At 49.0% G+C, this 26595-nt stretch overlaps 2 protein-coding genes across 2 annotated transcripts; both read right to left on the bottom strand.

Moving 5' to 3' along the window:
* Positions 1-623: 623 nt before the first annotated feature.
* LOC104383737 (G protein-coupled receptor 35) lies at positions 624-4222 on the bottom strand. Its single transcript, XM_009991969.2, has 3 exons — positions 4167-4222; positions 1535-2457; positions 624-657 (listed from the first exon to the last, which is right to left on the bottom strand). The coding sequence occupies exons 2-3, from the start codon at positions 2443-2445 to the stop codon at positions 624-626; spliced, it is 945 nt and encodes a 314-aa protein (XP_009990271.2). The 5' UTR covers positions 2446-2457; positions 4167-4222.
* A 2621-nt stretch (positions 4223-6843) lies between these two features.
* Positions 6844-10506, bottom strand: LOC104383736 (G protein-coupled receptor 35). The gene is made up of 2 exons (XM_009991968.2): positions 10460-10506; positions 6844-7819 (listed from the first exon to the last, which is right to left on the bottom strand). The coding sequence occupies exons 1-2, from the start codon at positions 10504-10506 to the stop codon at positions 6844-6846; spliced, it is 1023 nt and encodes a 340-aa protein (XP_009990270.2).
* Between the last annotated feature and the right edge of the window lie 16089 nt (positions 10507-26595).

Genomic DNA, 26595 nt, shown 5'->3' with positions numbered 1-26595 from the left:
GCCAGACATTAGAACTGATGCCTGGTCTGGGATCCAACTAAGATAGATCAAAGTTCTCTTTATAATGCATGGAAAGAGTTAAATGTCTCAAAATGAGGTGCAGGGGAGCAGTTGAACCCCCACTGTGCACTGTCCAAGCAGCTGAAAGAAAAAAAAAAAAAGCAAATCTAAAGCAATGCTTCATCACACAGGGCAATGCTGAGAAGCCCTCAGCTGTAAGCCTGCGTTATCTCTGCAGAAGGGCCTTACACACCCCACTCTCACCAAACCTCCCCTGAAAACTGTTCATGGATGGTGAGGGAGGGATCAGGGCTGCATCTGCCTCCTGTTGCTCACTGCCGTTTTCTGGGCATCAACGCTCCTGCAGCATGAGGCTGTGACAACTTGGGCAGATGCAATCACCTCTCACCAGACAGGGTGCCCATTGAAGATCTCATCACATTAAAAATGTTTAGCTGCATGGTATCTACAAATAAGCACGTGGTGCAAACAATGCCCTTATCATCTATTCTCCATACCATGTGGCTCTCCCTCTTGACTAGGAGATGCCTGAAGCTGCAATACAACAATCCAAGACAATAGAGAGAGCTGGAGTCAAGTCACTAAGGACAGAAGGATGAAATTCAAGTTAATATCAGATCCATTGGAGGGATTGCCCTTTTTTGCAGGTATGCCTATACATACAATGATTGTAAATACTGTAGGTAGTCCCATTCCCTCTTCCTCAAAACTTCAGCAGCGCTGTGGCTCTGTCCTGGTTTCGGCTGGGACAGAGTTAGCTCTTCTTTTAAGCAGCCAGAAGAGCTCTGTGTTTTGGTTCTAGCCTGAGACTTGCTCTGAGAAGAACGCTGACAGTACACTGGTGTTTATATTTGGCACTGAGGCCTCAAGGACTTTTCAGCTGCCGTGTTCTTGCCAGTGTGCGGGAGCACAACAGGATAGGGGAGGAGCATGGCCGGGACAAAGGGTCCCCAACTCCCATTATGGTTTGAACTTAGGATTGAGGGCCAAACTGGCCGATGAAGTATTCCATATCACGCAGTGTCACGTTCAGTGTAAAGGTGAGGATCAGCCGGAAAGAAGGGCCTTTGCTCTTCTGGAACTCTCACTCTCGGACCCTCGGAGTGCACTCTCTCTCTCTCTCACTCTCTTTTTGGGCCTCTCGCTCATCCGGGCTTGCAGTGTTGGGACTTATCTGTTTTGGGATCGTTAATCCAGGATGAGACGGGTCTTGGTCACTGAGTGATGAGCAATTACACTGTGCATCACTTGTTTGTATATATTATTATCATTATACATATGCATATATTCATATATTAGTAGCAGTAGTATTAAATTGTTCTTATCTCAACCCACAGGTCTCTTTCCTTTTTCCCCTTTAATTCTTTTTCCCATCCCTGGGGGGTCAGGGAGGGTGAGCAAGCAGCTGTGTGGGGTTTAGTTGCCTGCCAGCCTAAACCACGACAGGCTCTTGAGGCCTATAGTGCGCTACACCTTTTTTATGTCATGGCTCAATCTGTGGGTGACTGTTGACTCTTGGCTTTGGTTCATCTTGGACCTAATCGATATACAAATAGGGAACAGAGAAGGAAATTCCTGAAATTCCTTAGCTGCAAAGTAATAGCAAAATGCATCCAAACAGCAGTTACAATTTGCTAAGCATGCACAGATCTGAATAGAAGCTTTAACTTTCGAGAGCAGAGTACAAGCTCCAGCAACATCCACTGCAAACCGCAAGAGCAATGTGACATACAAAGGTGAAAAACATATGATGAACACACACAAATTCACAGAAACAATGTGGATTGCTTTCTGGACTAATTTTGTCTCATGAGGGCTTGTGGCCATCTTCTTTTTGAGACATTTGATGACTTGTACTGAGCAAAAAATCACAATCCCTAAGGGGATAAAATACTCAAAGATAATAGCGAGTAACAATGAATAATTAAGTTGAATAGATTGTTTATGAAGGCAGAATTCTTCCTTTATGTGAAGAAATTTTTGACGCAAGTAGGAATAAATTATCAGCGTTATCCAAAGAAACCCACAGATAGAAGCTGATTTCAGTGGAGATCGCAGAATCTTTGCTTTTAGAGGGAACTTGATTGCAATGTATCGATCAATCGCAATCAGAGTGATGGTAAGGATGCTCATAGGCATGTTTGTAAAATAGATGTTCTGTATGATGAAACACAGCTCGTCCATAGGATGGTCATGCTTGGTAAAATATATCATGAAAGGTAGGGCAAAGAGCAGAAAACTGTCCGCAACCACGAGGCTGATCATGTACACCCTGGTCTCGGTCCATCTCTTGAGTTTGCAGCAGAAGACCCAGAAGGCAATCATGTTCAATGGGATCCCCAAAGAGAGCACTGGGATGTAGACGATCAGTTGAAATAGCACAATGCTATTCTGCAGTGCGTCGTCTTTGGTGCAATTCTCCATGTTGGGCCGTCTCTATGAGAAAAGGGTGCAGGCATGAGACTGGGCTCAGGGACAGGTCCTCTGAGCTGGGTCCTGCTGCAGTGCTCTCACTCTCATGGCTCTGCGGCCCCTGGCACCCCTGCGCTGCAAATGTAGGCAGCCCCTGGAGGGGCTTGGTGGCTCATCAGCACCATCTGTCCCTCAGCCATCAAAGCCATCGAAGTAACACTGTCTCTTGCCACCAGCTAACCCAAAAACACAGAGGCAACACTCTCGTGCAGCTGTTATGGGGTTAAGCCTGCTTTGCCCTCCATGCAGTCCTGGTTTATGCAGTTTGGATAGTAGCAAAGGGTCTGCAAAGCAAAATGATAATTTTTGTGGTCTTGTATCTTTGCTGCTGCTGTGGTTATCAGAGAGCCACTGGCTTTAGGGCAGCCCGAAGCAGAGCTGAGCAGCATTCCCCTGTTGCCCCCAAGACCCTTGCTTTGCTGCTGAAGCCATCCATGGGTTTGCTCTGGGTCTTATCAGGCCTGGGAACCTCCGCAGGACTTGAGCCCTTCCACCTGGAAGGTAGCTCAGGTGGCTTTAGTCCTGGGGGTGGTGGGAATGCTGCTACAGGCTGGGGGAGTGTGTGCTTGCTGCAGGCAGGCTACCCCCAAGCACAAAACCACTTCTTTTGCTGGGGAGGGATAGATCAGCATGGGTACCACCAGCCCCAGCAGATAACAGGTCTCCAAAGAGAGACGGGAAAGCGAGTACACATGTCTCATCTCAACCTCCAAAGATAAGACACCAAAATGTTGCTGGAGCAGAAAACAAGAACTTAGACCTGGTGTTGTTTAAATATTTCAGGGCATCTGCTACCAGCAAGGAGGCTGCGGAGGATGAATCAGACTTAGTCTGTGGCTCATAAAGGAAATGTTTACAATGAGACAGAAAAGGAAAACACCCAGATTCCTACAATCTCTTATAAATACATTGCCTTATAAGTCAGCAGCTTTTAAGCATCAACATCTAAACTGTAGTGAAAACATCTGATTGCATGAACTAAGTGAACTGCTTTTAGGGTCCAAGACCGGGAGAGAGATTTGGCAAGCACAGAGGAAGGTGCAGCACCTGCCCTGGCACCGGAAGTGATATGGCACTACTGAACCCACAGGGATACAGTCATTTTTAGGGTGGAATTTATGGAGGATCTAACAAACAGCTGGTGTCCTGGCTCTCTTGGGCTTTCAGCCTCACAGGTCCTTGGCTGCACTGTGGTACTACCTACCCTGCAGCCTTCCCCTGCCAGCCTACCACAGTCATCCCGCAGTGAAACAGTCACTCTCTGCATGCATAGCAGTGCCCCAAGAAGCAGCTGAGCCCTCTGGGCCGGGCTGGGCATCCCAGCACCATTGAATCCCCCATGTCAGCGCAGAGCCGGCGGTGGTTCTCAAGGTCCTGTGCCGCAGCATGCCCAGAGCTGGGTGCATCCACGCTCACAGAAGAGGCACAGCAAGAAGAACTGGTGTGAAACCACAGCGAGGGCTGAAGACCCCCTGAATGACACGCGTGGCTGCAAAACAGTGAGGCGTAACAGCTGTGAAAGCAGGAGGAAACTGTGGCATCTCTGTAGCACTGAGGATTGAGAGGAGGCAGCCCTGGCTAGTGCTTCAATTAAGAGGTGAGAAACCACACCCTGAAGGACTGACCAGACCACAGTGCCACACACCGCAGTGGGAAGAATTAAAAGGTATTACCTGTTTCTTGTGGGGCTGTCGGGTGGCTTTAGTCCTCAGAAAGGTTGCAGTGTGGATGCAGGTGTCCTGGCAGGGGAGGAGATCTGTCGGGGCTGTGAGTGCTGGTGCAGGTTGCTGCTCTGTGCAGGGCACAGCTGCCTGGGAGCCTGCTGTTGACAGCTCTGAAGCGCTGAAACACAGCAATGAACTCTTGTTCCTCAAAAGTGTTTCATTTATCATGTACTTTTTGGGACGGTCGAGTCTCTGGTGCCCTCTGTTGTTCTACTCACATCAGCTCAGTGCTTCACCATCATTTTTTCCACCCAGTCTGTGCTCCCCCCACTCACCTCATACAAAGTAGCAATTAAAATTTAATATTTTCAGTAGTGGGAAAACAAATGATTTCTGAAATAAAACCTATAATGGTTGCAAATTGCCCTTCTGGCAGCAAAAGATCCCCAGGGAGCACAGCAGCCCAAGCAGCCTCCAGCGGGGTTGCAGAGCATGCCCCAGACAGGCAGCAGTGTGGGGACCGATGGCCTTTCCGAGGGGGCACGTTGGTACTTGTGCACCCCATGATAGTGAGCCCGGGGTGAAGAGACCCACCATGCTTCTCTTTGGTGTCTTTACAAAAAAGGTGTCAGACATTACAGGCTTGCTTGTTCTCTGCGAAGCAGCCAGGTGTCTAACAGTGCTCATCAGCATCACTGGAAAGCCCACACTGGTAACGACAGTCGCTGCCAACCGTCCGTGGGCAACAGATACCGGTGTGGCAGTGAGCACACCAGACGTGTCAGGAACTTTAGAAATATGTTTAAGAACATGCCCCAGTGGTATTTTATAGTTGTTTTGATGGCTTCTGTTGGCTGCAACATTTGCAGTCCCATCTATGTGAGCAAACTGATGGATGCCAGACTCTGACTCCCTCGTCAGTTCATGTCCCTGAGCTCACGGTCCCAAAGGTGACAGCAGCAGACTGAGCAGTAGCCGTGGGCTCCCTGAAGGCAGACGTAGGTCACATGGAAAAACATGTAAGTGGGCAGGCAAGACTCCTCCACACTGTCCCCTGGAGCGCTCTGAACATTGCCTGGGCAGAGCTCGGAGGCTGTTCTGGAGATTTTTTAGTATTTAGAAAGAAGAAAACCCAGTCCTAGGGAGCATTTGAATAACATAGAATCATAGAATCATAGAATCATAGAATGGTTAGGGCTGGAAGGGACCTTCAAAGGTCATCTAGTCCAACCCCCCTGCAAGGAACAGGGATATCTCCAACTAGATCAGGTTGCTCAGGGCCTTGTCCAACCTGGCCTTGAACGTCTCCAGGGATGGAGCATCCACCACCTCTCTGGGCAACCTGTTCCAGTGTTCTACCACTCTCATAGTAAAAAATTTTTTCCTAATATCCAACCTGAACCTACCTCCCTCTATTTTAAAACCATTACCCCTTGTCCTATCATAACTGGTCCTCCTGAACAGCCTCTCCCCATCTTTCCTGTAGGCCCCCTTGAGGTACTGGAAGACCGCTATAAGGTCACCCCGGAGCCTCCTCTTCTCCAGGCTGAACAGCCCCAACTCTTTCAGCCTGTCCTCATAGGAAAGGTGCTCCAGCCCTCTTATCATCTTCGTGGCCCTCCTCTGGACCCTCTCCAACTGGTCCATGTCCTTCTTATGTTGGGGACTCCAGAACTGGACGCAACATGTGGGGGGGCAACCCACTCCCCCACTTTTCTAGGCTGCTGACTCACGGGTAAATGCATTTCCCCCCATGGAAATGTTAGAGGTGTGAATGTGAGCAGGCTGCAGAAACCCGGACCCAGCTGTGGCGTTCAGCTGGGGGTGATACTCTGACCCTGAACTGCGACCAGGAGGCTGAACCTGAGGGCCAGCCTGGTGCCACAAGGAAATAGCAATACCTGGGTGGCAAAGCTCTAGGCAGAGTTAAAAGGGCTTCCCCCACAGTAGGAGCAGCAGCCCCTTGGGGATGGCTGCTGTAAGGGAGATGTCTCTGTGCCAGGGTTCAGCAGTGCAGCAGGAGGGGAGCTGGCAGGAAGCCTCAGCTCTGAAATCTCCTGGACTTTGTGCCTGGACAAGTTTTGCTTTCATCCTAAAAGCGTTCCTTCGCATCTATCTGACCCATCGACTTGAAGGGGAAGAGCAGTCAGCAGAGTCTAGGCTGTTTTGTAGGGCCATGTACTTTGTAATATGCCGGTACTGCCTGAACCTCCCCCAGCCTGACGAAGGAATATGATAAAAATAAATTGGAATATTTTAATAATGCAGACAACCTGAAATACACAATGAGGTAAACCATGATGTATTCTTTTGTTCGTATTGGCAATAAAGATAAATTGATTTTAGCCGCAAAATGTACTAAAACAGGGAGACATACATGGGTTGCCTGTCTTCCTGAAACAGTAACAAGTAGGTGCTGGAGGGTGGAATGGAGACATGTTAATGACCAGTGATTACGTACACGCTTTTACACATCTCTGTGAAATAACTTATTTGTTTAATACAAACAGAGTATAAATTGAAATTGACTTAGTAATGCTAAACCTAACAAAGATCTCCCTAGAGATACAGAGCAATAGTTATCCCAATAATGGTGAAGCTGTATCTTCTCTTGAAGTTACAGAGTTGTTGTGGGATTTTTGGAGTTTGATGGGTTTTATACCCCCTGTCCTCCCTCCCCCTTCCTTTAGCAAGTGTGTGTCTGCGAGGGGTGGATTTGATCTGCTTTTTCAGTGCAGGGTTTGGGCAGTAGAAAGGCTTCGTGGAACTCCTTGGTCACAAAGTAGTAGCAGATGCTATCCAGGCAGCAGTTGGATGTGGCGATACACATTGTCATTAAGGAGAAGTTCTTCATAACCTGGATCAGGAAACAGGTAGCTCCAACTCTCTCTATTATGAACCTGGCAAGTACCCCAAGGTAGGCTGGCAGAAAACATACTAGAAATACAATCAGATTTGCATAAATAATGTAAACAGCCTTCTGGATTAATTTCTCCTCTGGTGAATTTTTGTTTAGATTCAGATGTCTCTTAAGGTTCCTGATTACTTCTATAGAGCAAAAAGTCAAGATTGCTAATGGAAGAGTAAAAACGAAGAACATGGAAAGCAGGCTCAGAGTCGTGGGTGCAGTAGTGTCCATCTGGAAGCAGAGAGTGGTGTGTTTCTGCCAAACCCGTAAGGTGACACCGATTATCACGGAGACCCACAGAAGCCCACAGAGAAGGGCAGCCTTTGATGGAGACCTGAAGGTCCTGGCTTTCAGGGGGTGCTTTATGGCAATGTATCGATCGATGGAGATAAATGAAATTATGTACATGCTCACTACCATGTTGATAATATACATTGCCTCTGTAAACTGGCAGAGTTTGTCTCGGGTTGACTTATTCCAGAGCAAATAAGCCATGGAAGGCAAGGTGCAGATGACGAAGCAGTCTGCAAAGACTAAATTGATTACATAAACCCTGGTTTCTGTCCACTTCTTTATCTTGCAGAAGAACACCCAGAGGGCAAGGCCATTAAAAAGCACTCCAAAAAAGAAAATGATGTTATACAGAGCAAGGCAAATGAGATGAACATGGTGATACACTTCTAGATTTGTGACGCTGCAGTTGTTGGACACATTCATTGTCCTGATGTGTAGATGTTGTATGATGTTCTGAGACCTGAAATGGGAAAAGACATGGCAAGATTTTCCTCCTACCTCTTAATAGATGCATGGCTCCTATAAAAAAGGGTATTTAAGTAAATATTTACTTTCTTATGAATGTAAATTTGAGTCTACAAAGCTGGCCTTCTTGGTCAACCTGTAACTGAGATGCATCATTTGTCAAACTTTGTTTATGTTTACTCAGTTTATGAGTAAATATCTCGAGGTACACTTCAAATAGGACATGGCAGACAGTCTTTATTAAATAGGGGAATCTTGACTGGGGAGGGACAGAATAGCACTTAGAAGAGCCCACGTAGATAGTGAGAGCATTCTGTGACAATGTGAACACTTACTACTTAAGTCAGGCTGTGCAAATGGGATAAAATTACCTTTAGCTTGGTTTTGAGCTAGATAGGGATTGCAGCAACCAAAGCTAAAGCCCAGCACAACCCATGAGCAAAAGCTCTTTGACCAGTTCTGCTGGTTTGGGAGACAGACTAGGGGGTGAAGGGCTGCGAGGGCATAGCAGATGTCACTTGATAGACATCCTCATGCTCTGACTCTAACTGGGCAGGTTTCTGAGCCTTTGGACTGCCTTATGAAGCTGGAGCTCCTGCTCCAAGCTGAGGAAAACAGAGCTGAAGCTGAGTTCCTACATCCCAAAGGCATGCTTGAAACCCTAAGGGAGTGAGTGAGGCATGCTGCTCTCCACCTCCTTGGGAGAGGAGCGGAGGGTGGAGGTATTAATCTGATTTTAAGCCCAATTGTTCCAGGAGAGAGTACGAGTCTGCAGATGTAAAGGAGAAAGACACACCTGAAAGAGAAAACACTGGTGCAAAACAAGGAACTTGCCATCAAGGGCTGCATTAGGTGGTTCCTGCTTAAGGCAGGCATCCAGCCACCCTGAGAAATCCGTGAGATGTAAGTAGTAGGTACTGAGCCTCTGTCACACTGGCTACTAGATGATTTGCAAGAGTATTGGTTGTGGGAAGAGTGTGAATTCATGGGCTGATAAAAATCAACTTTTATCAGACCCCATCCTGTGCAAAGTGGGTCTATGTGATGTGCACGGAACAATTCTTTGAACCGGGGACTCTGTGTATATGTCACTGAATTTGTGCTTGCATCTAAATGCACTTCGGTAAAAATTTAAGCTTTTAATTTAAAGTTATTTACCACTGTAACAGGAGAGTGAAGTAGTGAAGGAGCTGGTGAAATCCTACAGCTTTCAGAGATGTAGGAAGGGGCACCATGACTGAACATGCCTGGTTAAGCAGTTATTTGCTTCTGCAAGCAATGTGGTCAGTTGGTGAGGGCACTGCCTGCGAAATCGGACTTCAGTTCTGAAGTAACTGATAAACACACAAATAAGTCAGTGCACTAGCAGACACTGATGGGACTCCTGCATAGAGCTCTCTCCCAATTTTTGTGTGCTCTGGTCTGGGTTTCCCAACAGAAGCTTGCTGCTCACTGCCTGCGCCCTGGGAGGAAGCTGACAGCTGTCACCTGAGGAAAACCTCTCTGAACTACAGTAAGTAGCAGCAGAGAAACACCTTACCTCAAGGACTGAAGCTGTCACATCGTTATGTTCACTAACTGCACGAGGCAGATGTCTTTGCTGGCATGGCTGATGCCCAGGTTGCTTTTCATTGCCCCTGGTCTGCAACGCCAGCAGCAGCCTCTCTGCCAAAGTACAACACAAGCAAACCACACTGCTGTGCTCTGCAGTGTGAAAGGGCTCTGGCCGACACTGGCTTTGGAGCTGGAGATGTGGCCCAGATGCTGTTCCCAGCACCAGTGACCTGCTCTGCCATGAGGGTTTGGTGCAGCTCAGGGCTCACAAGTGACCTGGAGGCAGCCCAGAGACTGGGGGGAGGAGGGAGGAAGCAAGCAGAGGGTTTTGAAACAGGCCACATAGCACAGATAGGATATGGCTGAGCACAGAATATCTTTTTAGAGAGATGCAGTTTGATAAGCTCGCATATCCTGTGGCTGCTAGAAATGCTTAAGGTGAGGTAGGTGAGATGGCTGCAGCATCAGAGGGGCTAGGAGGCAACCTACAGCTTTGAGAAAAGGATGGAGAGCTATAAAACAGCATCTTGCTGCTGCTGGAGAACCAGGAACAGGCTGGGGCTTGACAGACAAGGTCACCAGTACTGTGGATCGTGTTCTGCTTCCCCCCTACCATAGACCAAGGAGACCTGATCAGCAGCTGTCCCCCACTGTGGAAGCTGGTAACCAGCTGGGGAGGAAGGCCAGTGCTGGGCTCATTTCCTCCAGCAGCTCACAAAGTAGTAGGCTCCTTCCAGATCCTTAACAGGGAGCTTGGAGGAAGAGAAGCAAGGCAGAGGTTGAAGGCACAGTGGGTGTCGCAGTAGCACCATGGTGGCAAATACCTGGTGTATTTCCCAGTGGCATGCCCGTAGGGAAGCAGCTGTGCTGGAGGGGGAGTCTTGCATGTAAAATCCTCCTCTTGCCTTGTAGGGGGAACTCAGAAGTGAGCAGGTACCAGAGGAGAAAAGGGTGGATATGGTGGGTGAAATGACTAAGGGCACCACGGAAGCTGAGGGTGAGTTGCTGGGGTGGGTGAAGGAAGGGACCTGGAACTGAGCAGAGGGAGAAGAAGGAAAATTAGGTGGGAAGGATGGGGTACAGCATGGCATCTTCTGCATCAACTGCCTTCAAACTTGCCACCTCCATGGCAACTGCCCTGAGTTTCACCAACTTCCCTATAAATTGAATGGGTAGCTGTCAGCAAAGATTTAATAAATACGCTGCACAGGTACGAGAACAGGCTTGGACAGGGCAGTACTTCACAGGGGTGTTAACCTAGCCACAGACTGCTGGCTGGGCCCTGGGCAGCAGCCTGACCTGGGAGGGAAGCATGGCTAGAAAGAGAGAGCAGATAAACTGTCTGTGTGGCAGAAGAGCCCTTAGTGAGGGCCCTGCCACAGCACTTCAGTGAGGGGCTTTTCCTCTCTGTTTCCTAACAGCATAAAGAAACCTGGAAACCACCTGTTCTGACCTTGCTGCTGTTATTCACAGCTCTCTCAAACACAGCTATCTAAGGCACCGCACTTTCTTGTTTTCTTTTTTGAAACTTGTGTACTTTCAGGCTTATCTATCACAGCAGCCCTTGAAAACAGTAGTGTGGTCACCCTAACCACAGAACTGCTTTGAAGGACCCTGGAAGGGGATGCAAGAGTTCACTTAAACAAAAAAGAAATCTTTTTAAATCACTTGTTTCCCATGTTGGGATGAATTTAGCTTCCAGTTCCCAGCTGCTGTTAGAAAGTAAGCATGCTGTAAAGGTAAAGTACCCAGAGAATATCTTGGAGTAAGAACAGAAACTGAAAGGCTTAGAGATCGCAGTTTACTGCATCACAAGGGCTGCACTGTCCTACAGAAACCAGGCGTCTAAGCCTCCTCAGTGGTTTAAAGATAGCAAGAGAGAAGAAACAAAGTGATGTTACCTGTAGGTTTAGCACCACAAAATCAGCAGCGGGTCCCATTGGAGGCAGGGCACGTGAGGGCTGTGCAGCCACGCATCCCGGCCAGGAGGAGCAGGGCCAGCCAGTGGGGCTGGAGGACAGGCACGGGCTGCACGCGCAGGGCAGATGTCCGGCACCAACAGCTCACTAGTACTTGAGGGTTTCTCTAGCACCACCTCCTTCTGCGTAGGAGAAGATTTTGGTCGTGCGTGTCAATCTGCATACCCAGTAAATGGTGGCAATACTTTCCAGTGAGGTCTAGTGCCTCATTCAGTGCTTTCTAAAATGATGTGTTCAACAGCTACCGGTGGTACTCAGCAACTGTGAATTTGAAATGCTGTGCTGAAACCTGAGCTAAGCAAGGCCAGGAAGATGCGATATCTGGTATTAGATTGCCCCGTGCAGCTGGAGGTCCAGGGCCCTCCAGCAGAGTGCTGAATTGTCATGCTTGCACAGCTCTGGGCAGGGAGGTGGGCACACCAAGCAGCTTGGCACGTAGCATAGGCTCTCTCTAGGCTGGAGAAAGTCTCCTGAACCCTCCTCAGATGGAGCCGACTGCACCCAAACAGTCCCTTGGGATGGGCTTGGTGCCTGGGGCAGGGACGGAGCAGGAGATGGCCACAATGGGGCCACCAGCAGGGCTCCAGCCTGCTCTTCTGTTTGAGCACAGGTACAGCCAAAGCACCCCAGGGCTTCAGGCTGGCGACTGAACCAATGCCTTGACATCTCATGTGGGTGGCAAAGAGGCTCGCTTGTCAGACCTTGTATTGACAAAAGTGGAGGTGGGGGAGAGAGCTGTAAGCCTCAAAGGGCTCAGTGATGGGACACTTAATTGGCATTGATAATCAGCATGTGATATAGCTAGTGGGGAATTGTCTTGCTGCCTACTTACCCTTAGTACCTGACCGGCTGTAACACTTCTTCATTGCAGTGATGCTAATGGTGGTTGGATGCTCATAAAATAGCGCGATGGATACACCACTGGCTATTAAAACACATGAGCTGTGAAAGAAGAGAAGCCTGCTGGCTTGAGCTTGGCAGCGACAGCATGCAGGCACCGGTGTGGTGAGCAAAGGATGGCAGGACATCAATGTGGCAAAGATATCCCTGGCTCGGGAGGCACCAGGTGACATCAACAAAGAAAGCACTGCAGCACAGCTGACCAGCAGGGCTGTGCAGGGGAGAGGACATGACAGCAGATCCTGAAGATAAGACCCACTCACTCTGCTCCACCACAAGGCTTACTCACCTTGCAGCCACCCTACAACCACAGAGATGTGTATGCCCGTCACAGCCCTCAGGAGGCAACCAGGCGTTCAAAGCCCCCAGCTTTGTCTGCCATGGAGGACAAACCATCTCAGTGTGTAAGGTAGGAGCCATGTAAAACATCTCTAAACCACACACTGGTAAGACCCTCAGATACCATCTGGCATTTGTGAGGTGCTGTGGTGGAAGAGGGCAGGAAAACGTGCTGATATGAAACACTGCAGTGGCTCTTTGGATCACAGCATGAAAGAGAAACTGAAGGGTCACTGCAGATGTTTAAGGCCAGGAAAGACATGTGTGAAGAGAGCCACAAAGGAAAGGCTGTGGGAGCTGTGTGCCTGTGGTAGCTGCAGCTGCATTTCCCAAGCAGAGGCTGATGCTGTGTTATTTTTGGCTGGGAGCCCAGGATGATGGCCTTGTTCACAGAGTGGTTGAGGTTGGAAGGAACCTCTGGACATTTACTCTACAACCCCCTGCTCAGAGCCAGTTGCCTGTGGCCATGTCCAGTCTGGTTTTGAGTATCTCCAAGGATATCTCCACAAATGCTCTGGGCAACCTATTCCATTCCAAATCACCCTTAGAGTAAACATCTTATGTTTAAATTGACTTTTCTGTATTTCAGTTTGTGCCCGTTGTCTCTTGTCCTCTCACTGTCACCACTGAGAAGAGCTCAATCTTCTTTACTGCCTCCCCATTGGATGCTTATACACTTTGATAAGATCCATCTGACCTTCTCTTCTCCAGGATGAACAGTGCCAGCTCTCTCAGCCTCTCCTCATATGAGACATGCTCTAGTCCCTTAATCATCTCCGTGGCCCTTGCCTGGACCTGCTCCAGTAAGTCCATATCTTTCTTGTACTGGGGAGTCCAGCACTGGACACAGCAGTCCAGATGTGTCTCACTAGTGTGAAGTAGAGGTGAAGGATCACCTTCCTTGACCTGCCGGCAATGCTTATACTAATGCAGCCCAGGATGCTGTTGCCTGCCTTTGCTGCAACATTGCTGACTTACGGTCAGCTTGGTTTTCGCCAGGATGCCAGGTCCTTCTCTGCAAAGCTGCTTTCCAGCTGGCCAGCCCCAGCCTGTACCAGTGCCTGGGGTTGTTCCTTTTCAGATGCAGGACTTGGCACTTCACCTGGTTGAACCCCATGAGGTTCCTGTCAGACCATTTCTCCAGCCTGTCAAGGTGCTTCTGAACAGTGGCACAATGCTCTTGTGTATCAGCCACTCTGCTCAGTTTTATATCACCTGCAAACTCGCTGAGGGTGCACTCTGTCCTAGTGCCAGGCCATTTTTGTTTAGCATCATTTTTTGCCCCGTTCTTGACCTCCAAGGGACTCCACTAGGGACTGGTCTCCAGCTGGACTTCATGTTGCTAATCACAGCCCTTGGAGCTTGGCAGTTCAGCCAGTTTTCAGTCCCCCTCGCTGTCCGTTTATGTAGCCCATACTTCATCGGTTTGTCTGTGAGGGTATTTTGGGAGACAGTAAGGTTTTCCATGCTAGACCTGAGACAAACAACATCAACTCCTCTCACTTCATCCACCAAGCAAAGTCATCTCTTCAGAGGCAGCTCTCAAGTTGGTCAGGCATGATTTTGTAAATTCAATCACCTTCTTGTTCTTAATATGCTTTTAAATGGTTTCCAGGAAGATTTCATCCGTCTCCTTCCAAGGGATCAAGGTGAGATTGACTGTCCTGTAGTTCTCTGGATGCTCCTTCCTGCCTTTCCTGAAGACAGGGGTGACGTTTGAGTAAGTGAGCAGTGTTAAAGGGAAGAGCACACCATGAGTGCCAGCTCACATGCAGACCTGGCTGTAAAAGGAGGGGAGATTAGCAGCAGTAGAAAATAACTTTGGGCAGGGAAAATAAAAGGAGCAGGCTAAACTTTCCTCTGGAAGATGCCAGCTCCAACTTTATGTGCTGCTGTCCAAAAATCCGGGCATCGTGCTTGGGACGTGGCACAGAATGTGCTTGCTGCAGCCCCTCAAAGCTGCAAAGTGGATGCACTGACAGGGGAAACAGAAGGACAGGGACAACCATCTTCCAGATGGGTGCTAAGTGGACAAAAGGCACAGGCCAGTGGCGAAGGGAGCAAATACCTCCCTGGGGCTTTGTAAGGGACAGCAATATGCTTCTGTGTCTGGTGGTGTGGCATGATGGAAATGATGCAGCGGGAACCATCAAAGCACAGTGTTTTTCCTTGCAAGGAGACTTGTTGACAAGCGTGTTTGTGTCCACAGAGTGTGAGACAGCATTGAGATGAGTCACACGAGCGTCAGCTCTGCAGAAAGGCAGCGCTCAGCCCTGGGAGCCAGACTGCGTCTTCCTGAGAGCCCGCTGCTGGGGACATCGCACCCACGGCCCCACCGCGACTGGGCCAGGCACCCACTGTGGGGAGAGGCTGGTCCCCTGCCACGGGTGTGCAGGTAAGCTCTCACCCGGACAGAGCCAGGGAGATGGAGCCCATCAAGCCCTTACACCCCCACGGAGTGGCTTTTGCCCACCTCATTGCAGGGGCAGCTGGGCGGAGGGGCACACAGATGGCATCACGAGAGTAGTGGAAGGAGCAGAGCCCTGATGTGAAACACACCAGGCAGTTGTGAAGGTTGTTCAGATCAGGTTTGCCCATGGCATACATGCGCAGTGCTGTCGCCCCAGTGTGTCTTATCTCATTCTTCCTCCTCTTCATCGCAGCTCACTTTCCAATCCTACTTGTCCCTTAAAGAGGCATAAATGCCTTTGCGTAAGGGCACATCTGTCTCAAGACTGTCAAGTATGCCTCTGATGCCTACGTAAGCCTTCCCAAGGTGGTACTTTGGACTGGCAGCACAGCAAATTATTGTGTTGAAAAGTGTCTAATGGATCATGGGAAACTCCCAGGTTGCCACATACACGCTTCTGCAAACGTGTCTTGCTGCCTCAGTCAGTGCTAGACAAGCGAAACCAGGCTGCAGAGAGCAGGTTGCCTCCATGTGTACTGACACCACTGTGTTTACCAAGGCAGCTGTGCCCACCACCCGTCACTCCCAGATAGGTCCCCTCCACGGCAAGGTGGGCACAAGAGCTTTGGTTTCTCCTGCTGCTTGTGTTTGTGGGGAAAGCAAAGCCCTCAGCCTCGGCTGTCTCCGCACTGGTGGTGTCCACGGTCACCTTGATGTGCAAGTGTGGTGAGGAGCCCTGCCGTGCAAGGCAGGATGGGGGTGAGTGGTTACTCACTGGTCACACGCCTGTCGCCCACCTACACAAAACTGTGTTTTCTCACTGCATGGTGGGAGCCAGGGAGCTCCTGTAGGAGAGGACAGAGGTCTCCCTGGAGAGGCCTCAACACAATTTGGGGCAGCGTGTGAAAGAAATCCTGTCCATAGCCTAAGTCATCAATGAGCAAGCTCTGTCAGCAGGGTCTATCTAAGGTCTGTCATCCACGAGCAGGTCTTAGGAGAACACGTAGGAGACAAGATGGCTGAGTATGCATCCATCCATCTCAGAGACGGAGATGGAGTGGGTGCTGCAGTCCAAAATCAAGCTGTGAAGAGACACGCACCTCTGGCTGGCCTTGCTGCCAGCAGGACAGACTACCCAGCCTCCACAAGGTGAGGCACAAAGCCCTCAGTGTTTCCCACATGGTTTAGTGACCCCCTCAGATTGAACAGTAGGGTGTCGTGGGTCACGTGTCCTAGCCAGGGGACACAAGGACATGGCAGGAGAGGACCTCTTAGATGCTGGCAGCCAAACAGCACAAGAAGGTAGGTCTGTGCCAGTAAGGCCAGTGACACCTGCCTGCAAGCAGAGCATTTAGCCTGGACACAGAGATTCGTTCCTCCAAGGAAGACAGGAGAAGGCTATGCATGCCAGGTCCTTCTGAGGACCTGTATGTTTTCCTGACATTTTTCACTGTTCTCCTACTAAATCTCAGTGCTGGAGGCTGCTAAACTAACAGATTACATCTGTTTGTGTTTTGCTAAAGTACACTACACTAAACAGGACTAGAGAATGTGGTTTGGTTGTGGTGTGAAACAGGGGGAACACCTACATGGGATGATGCACACCTTCATGAGACAGTGTGGGTGACCTTTGAAAGTACCACCTTTTCCATGGCAGAAAGGCAAAAACACTCTTAAACTTGGGGGATTTCTTCTTTCCCACCCTTCAACTGTGAACATCTCTTTCCTACATTATCAATTTGAAGGATCACTCTGTTGTGCAATCCTTTGGGTGTGGAAAGTCTTCACCTTTATTAAAATTCCAAATTCAAAGCTTAAGTTAATTAAAATTTACGTTCACATGTCCAAGGAGGAGGAAAACAAAGGCGATGCAAGGATAGCATTGTTTGTAAAGCCAACTATGCTTTATTCAAGGGCCATCTGCAGAGGTATCACACTTGTACAATGCTGCAGCAATACGTCATACAGGTGCCTCTGTTGTGAGTGAATTTTGCGTATGACCTGCACACGTGCTGGAATGGACCATTTGTGCTCTTCAGGCTGCACAACAGCCTATCCTGCCTCATTAATGTTGATGCTATAGACTCATATAATTGATTTATTGAGCTGAAAAAAGACTTTTGCTTTTATGTCAATATAAGAACCATTTTGGTTTTGAGTGCCCTGTGCTTGGGTGGAAATACCTCATGTTTCAAGAGCTCCAGCAGATTTTTTCTCTCTTTCTCTCAACTGCAAGACACACACAAAAAAATCAAAAATAAGTTGGTTTTTGCTAATGGAAAGCAACAGAGAAGAGCAGAGGTAGGTCTGGTAATTGCAATACATGCTTGCCTGACCTTGTCCTGCTCCCAGGAGAGGTTCACAGTTGAAGGGTGGGAAAGAAGGCGACCTTCAAAGGTCACCCAGGCTGAACTTTTGCTGCAGCAGGCCAGAAGCAGGAAAGCAGCCAGAGGGTTTACAGATGTACAGGGGAAAGAGTTTTTCATAAATGTGCATTTTTTCAGAAAGAAAATTATCCCATCATTTAAGAACTAAGGATGAATCGGCAAAGGAAAGGTGACAAATCCAGGTCACATCATTCGTGAAAGGTGATGATGCTTCCGTAACAAAAAGCTGCTGTTTTATCACAAATCTCAAAAACATTCGTGAGTTTTATCTGATCTATTTCCATTTCCTGAAATGGAAAACAAATTTTGTTAGCGGTACGAAGGCCTTGGCTGATAAAGTGGCCATGTCACGGCATCATGCAGGGTGCTGCCTGCACACGGAGCCGATGTGCTGGCACTGGCCACCACTGCTCAGTAGTGCTTGGGCTGGTGTCCTCAGCAGGCTGCACTGAATGGAAGGTTGAAATCCAGCAAAGAGCATTTGGTGGAGGGTCCCTGAAGCACCAGTGGTCAGGGCCACCAAGGCACCTGCCACCAGGGCAGCCTGGTTTGGAGGAGTCGCTGGATGGTGATCTCCACCTGATCCTCCAAATGCCACAGGTGACCTGTGCCAGACCTGTGCCAGACCTGCTGCCAGTGTCACTACAAAACCCATGTGTGAAGCCCTGTCTGTCTTCCAGCACACCGCCAATTTCCAAACTGTATGTGAGGCGTAAGCTGTGCCCAGCTAACCAAGGACATGACAGGACTGTGCTGAAGGACTTAGGTGTGTTGTTTATCCCTCCTGCCATAAACAGACAGGTAACCTTACGATGCACCCACACTGTAAGCACCTGCCCCAGCTCCAATGAAGATCAACGTCTTGTCAAGGATTAAGTGGTAGAATACTTGTCTCCAATCAGAGATACACCAGATCTGTCAATAACATCACAGAGCTCCAAAGCGCTGGGGCCAGCGGGCACATCTGCTGGTGGTGACAAATGGGGGTTTCCTTCCTGTGTATGCTGCCGAGTGTTCAATATTATTAAACTGTGCAATTGGAGTTACGGGATTTAAAGCAAATGACACTACCCTGAGCCTGCTGGGTGGTGTGAGTTACAGATCTGTGTATTTATAGAAAATGTCATATGGCAGTGATTGGACTGATTGATGGTAATCTTTGCAGGCCTGCCTTTTAGATTCAAAGAGTAAGTTGTTCACATTGACTTTGCTTTTCAGGACACGGAAGCATATAAGCGTACCTGTATACGTCAACCTTTCCTTCCTCTGCAGCTGTGCTGACATACGCTCAGATAATAAAACAGAAAAGAATATGAACCTGACCGACAAGCACATGCTCTAGAGCTGGGCATAATTCCACCTTGCATGGACCCAAAGCAAGGAAAATGAGATTTGGGCAGTTCAGCTCCAGGTTCTGCCACTGGAATTTAATTTTGAGCTTGGACATCTTGGCTTTCGGCATCTCAGTTAAAACATGTGAGAGAGTGGAGCTGAAAGCAACGCACCCACAAAGAGCCACTGATTTGCACCAAGGCATTTTCTCTCTTATTCACTCATTCACTGTGTTATCCAACTACGTATCACTGGCGAGAATTCAGCACAGTGTGACACTTAGAAACCCATGCCCTCATGCCACAGACAGCCTTTTGACTCAAGCCCTGAAAGCGTGACAGCTTTGCCAGCATACATCTGTCCTCCATGGGCCTCCCACTTGAAGACCTCAGTGTTTTCCAGAAAAAAAGAGACAAAACTTAGGCAGGAAATTCAGCCAAAGAAGACACCATTTAGTGGTGGTGGCTGCTCTCCCCCCCAGCCCTCGTCTGCACTGAGCAAGCATGGGGCTGCACAGAACGGCGAGCCAGGGGGTTGGGGAGCACATGAGAAAAGGAAAACTGAGAGACCCATGAAGTTGTGCTGGATCCCATTTAACTACGAAGTTCATTTGGTGGCTGGGGCTTCGTCTGCTTTGCTCCGTCACATTTCAGCTGTGCGACAGCCTTTCACCACAACTTCGTACTCAGGAAAGCAGCAAATTTCCTGACAACTCCCTTGTGCAAAGGTCTGACTACAACGTGTTTTCCAGATGCTAGTGATACGGACCCCGAGCCTGCAGATAAATGAAAAAAAAAAGCCTTCTTATGGCTTTAATGCTGTCTTCTGCCTATTCAGGGCAGAGTTTTACTTGGTGTTAGTCAATGACTTCTAGACTTACCGAAGTTCTGTTGTTTTAATAGTCTCAGCAGCCTCTTATTTATGTCACCCTTTTACCTCTCTCTAGTTTTAATGGTTTAAAATACTTTAAATGGTTTAAAATACTCATTTATCACAGTATGAATGTTTCCGGAGAATTAAAGACCTCCTGCAAGGCCAGCAGGAGCTGAGAGGATAGCAAGGGCACCCAGTGCTCACCTGCAGACGAAACAGGGACTTGGTAATGCACATCCCTGCAGAAGGCAAGTCCTCGGGATGCTGGGAAACATCACAGGCAGCTCCTGACTTCTTTACTCAGCAGAGCCTGTGGCTGAAGCACAGCGATATAACCAACAGCTAGCACTCATCCAGTTGCTTCGAGAGACCTGAGATGGGTTAAAGCACTGAGCACCTCTCCCAGCAAAGGACTTGTGTTAGGGGATCAGCGTTAACCATTGGTGCAATAACGTTTTGGGATTACTTGCTGGGAGTCTCCGTCTGCTGCTGACGGCAACGCTGCTGCATGTGTAGGAGCTCTTGAGAAATCCCCACCTGAAACCTGAGGTTTCTGAGCAAAACTGCTGCTGATGCTGTCTAAAATGTGATCTTAAAATTCACCCTTTAATGCAATGCTTTATGGAGAGCCAACCTGTGCACACTTGGGTCATGCTGCAGCAGGAACCTCTGAGGACACACGTGCTGCTGCAAGTTGCTGATGTGACCTAGGACAATTGCAGCTTTCCATCTGAGCACAGCCCTCAAAGATGCCTTAGTCATTTCAACGAATCAGTATCTTTTTGGCATTTCAACTAAGATGTGCAGCCACTCTACTCGCCATGGCCTTGAGCACAGCACAGTGTGTCTCACAAACCGATGAAATCTCTCACCTAGTAGTTCTCTTCTCCTCCCTGGAGTAAAAGGTCAAGGAAGAATCTGCATCTTCTGCTGGTTTTACCAGAAGACACACAACAAAGTCAGCTGTGCTATTTATTTTTTGCACCCTAGACCCTTAGATTTAAAAACTTGCAGGTACAGGAAATACTTCTCCATGCATTACATTGATTTTAAAAGCAATTTTCTACTTCACTACCAAGTGTCAGAGTTATAAATTTTTTTTTATTGAAACTCTGGGATGCTAAAACACAGTTACTATTAATCTGCTGTTAGTCACCATAGGCAGAAGGACGTGGATTCTAGGTGACTATGAGCACATACCTGTCCATCTTAGCCAGGTAGACCTGCGTATATTCAGTGAGATGTCCCTCGGCAGTGACACCATGACAGGGTCTACTGCATGGGCTCTGCACGCTGACAAAGGAGCACCAGCCACACAGATGGGCTTTCCTTCAACGTAAGCAATCCTATGCCCTGCGCCAAGGAGCCGTCAGCAGTGATTAAACCAGGGTGAGGATGGAGGGGAGCTCTGGGCACAGCAGGATGGGAAAACTGCCCGGGCCACCCCAGGACCGACCCTGCCCCAAACCCTCCTGCCCTCCCACCCCACACCGCTGTGACCTGCTGCCCCACGGCCTCTGCATCCGTTCGTCTTTTTTTCCTCTGCCAAACTGTAGTTTCCCAGAAAATTGCCTCCTTTTACTAGCATAAATCCAGAGTGGCATTTTAACAGCTGGACAGACCTACATCCTCATACAGAAATACCTGGTGCCAGTAAATCCAAGTAAAAACATGTCCTGTGCTTGAACAGGGAAGAAATGATTTATCCGACTGGCTTATGTGCTTAATAATTCAACAAGCCATGGTTCCTCCTTTCCCTTCCACTCAATGACATCCGTTTCATTGAAAACCTCATGTCACAGGAAATGTCTGCTTGATTTGCTTTCCTGATTTCTGATCATTGTGTTGCTTTTCCTCACAACAGCAATCGATCTTCAGTTTGCTTGCAGGCAGTTTGGCAGTAGCTCTGTGGGGAATTAATACTACTTTTATTCTAATTGTTCAGTTGGATGCTATAACGACACACGTCACCAGAAGGTTATATTCAGGGGAAATCAGTGCCTGAACTAGGTGCCTAAAGGTAATTTTTAAACTTTGCATCATCATTTGCAGCTTAGACAGAAATTTAAGCGCAGGAGCTTGCACCCTCTCCAAAATCTGCATTAGCCCCACAGTGTGTGGGCAGATCCTCGTGAGAGCGAGCGCTCCTCAAGCGTTTCCTCTTGACATTTGGGTACGTGCAGCTCCCACGGCCTCAAGCCCCTCTGCAGGGAAAGGTTCAGCCCACAGCTGGGAGGGAGGCAGTCATCTGCACCAACGCTGCAAGCATCTCATGTCTGAAACCCGGTCGGAGCTATTTTTAGGTCCTCCACATACACAGTAAAAGCAATTCCTGCCCAAAACAACTTGGCGTTTAAAATCCTCAGTTCTGAAAAAAGCCCCACTGGCATCACCGATATTTGTCAAGACATGGCACAAGCAGCGCTATCAGCGCCCGGTGTTGTACACGTGCCCAAGGCATGTGAGGAACCCAACCCTGGCACAGCTGGTGGCACCACTGATGTGTCAGCATCCAGGACAGAGCTTTTGCTGTATTTTTTGCTATCTCAGGACAGGTCTTTGGCAACTAGTGCTCTGTACTCACAAAGTTTGAAATGCCGGAGTTTACAGCCCGGGGTCTTACATTATTGACTTAGTACCCGTGCAGCCCTTCCAACCCAACGGGAGCCCACCCACCGCAGTACTCATGATGTGTGAACCTTGTTGTCTATGGCTCCTGTCTAGGGCACGTGCACAAGTTGATAAAACTTTGCTGTCTGGATCTGCTCGTGCGAGCGGGCGCTGGCGGGGCAGCGACAGCGCTGATCCGAGGTGGTTTCCCTGCAAGGGATCCCAGCTTCACGGCAGCTGAGCTGCAGTGCCAAGGGCTGGAGTAGCGCCAGGAGGGGAACCAGAAACTGCAGGTTTGCCACATTATAACCCCAGCAAATGCAGGCATTTCCCTCCAGCTACTGAGAGCCCCTTTAGCTCTGGGAAAAAACAGAGCTACCCGAAAGCCACAATTATTGTTCTCTCTTATGGGAAGGGCTTTTTGCCCTCACACTCTTTGGTGTGTCAGGTGGGTTTGTGCCCTTGCTGAAGCTCATCTTTGGTACCTAAAGTGCTTTGCTGACATCACAGTTAAATTCATCCAGGGGAATAGACGCTCAAATTAATTTTAAGGCAGCCAAAGAGGGGAAACTGGGTCATTTGAGATACTAAGGTCTGTCTAGCAGACGTTCCCATGAATACCACAAATACCAGGTGTGAATAACACTGAGCTCTGGGGAAATTGACGCTTTTATTTCGACCTATTTAAACCGGTCATTTATCAGAGCAGCGAGTGTCATATCTTGAAAGCAAAGCTCCTCTGGTGCAGCTGCCAGCAGGACCCCCCAGCTCAGCAGGAGGCCTGAGGCTGTTGGGCCATTTACCTACAAAAAAAAATGACACCTGAACCACAGCAGGGATGTGCAGCTTTCATGTGTGTGAACCACAGTGTATTGACACTTCCTAGCCTGCCAGGCATGCAGCAATATTGCAGATTTCTGGTACAGTAAAGGGTATTGTCTGCTAGACATTTTACAGTTATAAGGCTTCAAAGGTACCTTATCTGATAGAAGCTTAGAGTCTGTAACACACGCAGTCTTTTCCGCTGACTCCCTTTCCCGGCAGTGCCGGGTGCTGCTTCCAGGGACGGCTATGTATCTAACCCCCGAATTTCAAGAAAATATCATAACAGAGGGGTGCATGCAGGCAGACGGTGCGTTTCCAGAGACCTCTCTCTACTGATGCCTCTGTCAGCCCTGAGCCTGCGAGAAGCCCAACCCTGCAGCTGCTGCACGCTGCCCAGGCAAGCCCAGCTGCCAAGCTCGCAGAGTGCCACCGAAGCTGGCTTTATGGGGACAAGGTGCAAAACCCGGGTGCACATATCAGCTGCCCCTTTCCCCTCTGAAGGGTGCACTTGTGCTGTGGCCGCAGCGCTGGGCAAGGGTTTAGGGGTAGGTGGTGAACAACCAGAGGTGAGCAAGTAATCTGGTGACCTATTAAATGACGTTGTCTAACTTTCAGCTGGCAGTTCTTTAGCAAGTCACATCCACAGCCAGTGCCCGCCTCCATGAGCTCCAAGCGCTGTCCTGCTGGGAGCCAGCACCCTGCTGCACCCACGGCACTGGGGCCACAGCTCCATGTGCACCCAGCAGCATCAGATGGCTGAAAGGGTGAGACTGTCTCTGTATTTGCCCTTTTCTTGTTCTGAAAGAATAATTTCTGGAAATGTCTGTAACACTCAGTGTGCAGGGACCTCTTTGGCTTTTAGCACACTTCCAGAAACCTTAATAGGCCTTGAAAAAAGAAGTGAAGAAAAAGCCATTAAGCATTTTCTTTGTTTTCACAGCCTATTATCTACAATCTCTTTTGTGACCCATCATGGGGCAAATAATGCAATAAATTACCTTCAATGCCAGTAATTTTCCTGTGCTGCCCGCCACTGCCCTGGCCGCCCTGCCGCCGCAGGGGGCTGCGTGTGAACCCTGGCTACTCAAGCTGGGGTCTCCCAGCCCCCCCAGAGGGAAGCAGCGACACTCTCTGCAGAGTTTCTACTACTTTGCAGAAAAAACAGGCACATAAAAAGAAAAACAAGAAAAAATAGGAGAAAGTAAGATTTAACCCTTTTAACATTTGGGACTGACATTTGTGAACTCTGTGTGTCACTGACCAGTTTTATAGGATACATTTTTTACAGCCATCCATCCTGTGGGGATCCCTTTCATGTCACAGCTCTGCTGTAGCCTTGAGCTGTGCCGGGGGAGATTCACCTGACATGTACCCACCTGCCTGGGCCACGGGGCAAGGAAAGAGGCCAGTGGCTTCAACAAGCCAAAGCCCTTCCCTGGTTTCCCATTGAGGTTTTGGCATGGGGAACACTCTGCTTCTATGCTAGATCCTGTTTCAGACAGATGATACTGGCTTTAAGATCTTATGCAGTGAAGAATGTATTTTGCCTTTTCTTTCTCTTTTTGGTGTCTAATTACCCTCGGTGCTAAATTAAAACCTTCTTTCCAGCTTGATATCCCTCAGGTTTAGTCCCAGTCTCTCTGAGGCACACTTTCCCCCCCCAAGACCCTTTCCCCTGCCCGGAGGAGGATGCTATCTCTAGGACAGGGGGAGCACAGGAGTGTCAGAGCATGCTTGCTCCCCCATGAAGGGGCCAGGACAGGGTCAGGTGGGTTGTGGATGGGGACCACAGTGAAGGACAGGCCACCAAGTTGCTGCTGGGAGGTCACAGCAACATGTGGAGGCAGGTGACACCATGGTGCAGGTGAAGCCCTGCTCAGAAGTTGTATCTGGACCATGTGGGTCAGTGCCTTTACATATACTCATATTTGAAGCGGTAAATTGTCTAAGCTGTAAATACTCACAGCGCTGTGCTTCATGTGCTCGTATAGGAGTCACCTTTATCAGGGCTCATTCTTTACTGAAGGAAAAGGAGAGCAGAGCACTTGGGCACCAGCTGCCTTGCACAAAATGAGAGAAGGAGGTGACCTTGGGAAGGGAGGTCGGGGATGCACTGCCGTGCCACGTGTCGCCCAGACCAGGGAAATCAAAGTGCTGGCAAGAACTCAGCAAGAGAGGGAAATCTCCTGCCCTTATCTCCCAACAACGTCTGACAGTGCCTGCCTGGCTTCTGGTGACTGTCCTTAAGTGCTGCACAGCTCTAGCACTGGTTGAGACAACAGCCACGTACCTGCAGCCGTGGGACCTTCTCCAGTGCCGCTGATGCCCTGCAAAGGCTGATGCTGAATGCGAAGGGCTCAGGCCAGGTGGACAGCACTGTCGGTATTTTGTACTGTTTGCCTTCTAGTGCCGTGCACAGGCGTTTGCCTTGGCAAGCTTACAGCTGCGGACACAGGCACGGAGAGCTTGGGCCACAAAGAGAAATTGCCTTGATTCAGCCCGAGCCCCCAGACAGCGTGTTCAGTCTTTGTTGCTGTCCTGAGCTCCCACCAACACTAGAAAGTCAAGGGAGGGTTAAAGTTCAGCAGGTTGCAAAGGGGTTAAGATAGACACAAGCATGATTTTAAATTAAACATGGTCATAGACATGCAAGCACCTTCATGACATTCTGAGATCACATGTGAAGGCATTAACAATGCCAGGAGCTGAACCTGCGTTTGCTGAGGAATGCTTTGGGGCTTTGCCAGTGAGATTACCTTCACCCTCACCCTTCCTCTCTCAACACACCCATTGCTTCCTTCAGAAAAAATTCAGGAGTTTGTTTCTTTTCCCTTTGACAGACAGACACATTGTCAGGGCCCTGAAGGCACTAACAGACCCTAACAGCCCTGAGCAGCTTCACCTGCAGCCACCACCCACGCCCCGCCCATGGGACCAGGAGCCTATTTAAATGCAGCCCAGGTCTGTAAATCCTAGTGTGAGCTCTGTTGGGTTGCTGTTCTCCAGTTCAGCTATGATCATGTCTGAGCCTTCTCCATGGATCCTGGCTGCAAGTTTGGGACTCTGGCCTGCAGTAGGTTTGGGTGAGTCTCTGCCTAGTACTGCCTTCTTATAACAGCTGGTGGAGCACAACTGAGGGGAGAAGGGGGTCTGATGAAGTGGTAGTGGGTTTTCTGCTCTCTTCCTCATGTAAAGGTGAGCAGCGTCTGCACAGAAGATGTGAGGTGCTCCTGGTTTCTTTTTGGGTGGGAAGAAACTGTGCTATCTCCTTCAATCACAAAAGCAGTCTGCTGAAATACCTGGTAAAATATGTCTCAGGAAACTGGTTTGATTAGGCAGAGCAGAGAGCTCACAGCTGAGTTTCACAGCAGAAAGGTGGTGTGCAGGAGGAGGCTGCAAGGGAAAACCAGAGGATTATAGACTAGAGAAACTCTGCTTGGGTGTGTAGGGATGGCAGTAAGAAAGTCAAATCTCATCTTGCCTTCAAACTGCAGAGGGGTTTCAATGGTGATAAGAAGCTCTTCCACAAGTGGATGAACAGCAGAAGACTCTGCAAGGAAGA

Source organism: Tauraco erythrolophus, chromosome 11 (assembly GCF_009769465.1).
Source record: "Tauraco erythrolophus isolate bTauEry1 chromosome 11, bTauEry1.pri, whole genome shotgun sequence".
Taxonomy (NCBI): domain Eukaryota; kingdom Metazoa; phylum Chordata; class Aves; order Musophagiformes; family Musophagidae; genus Tauraco; species Tauraco erythrolophus.
This window is presented reverse-complemented; position numbering and strand designations above follow the sequence as displayed.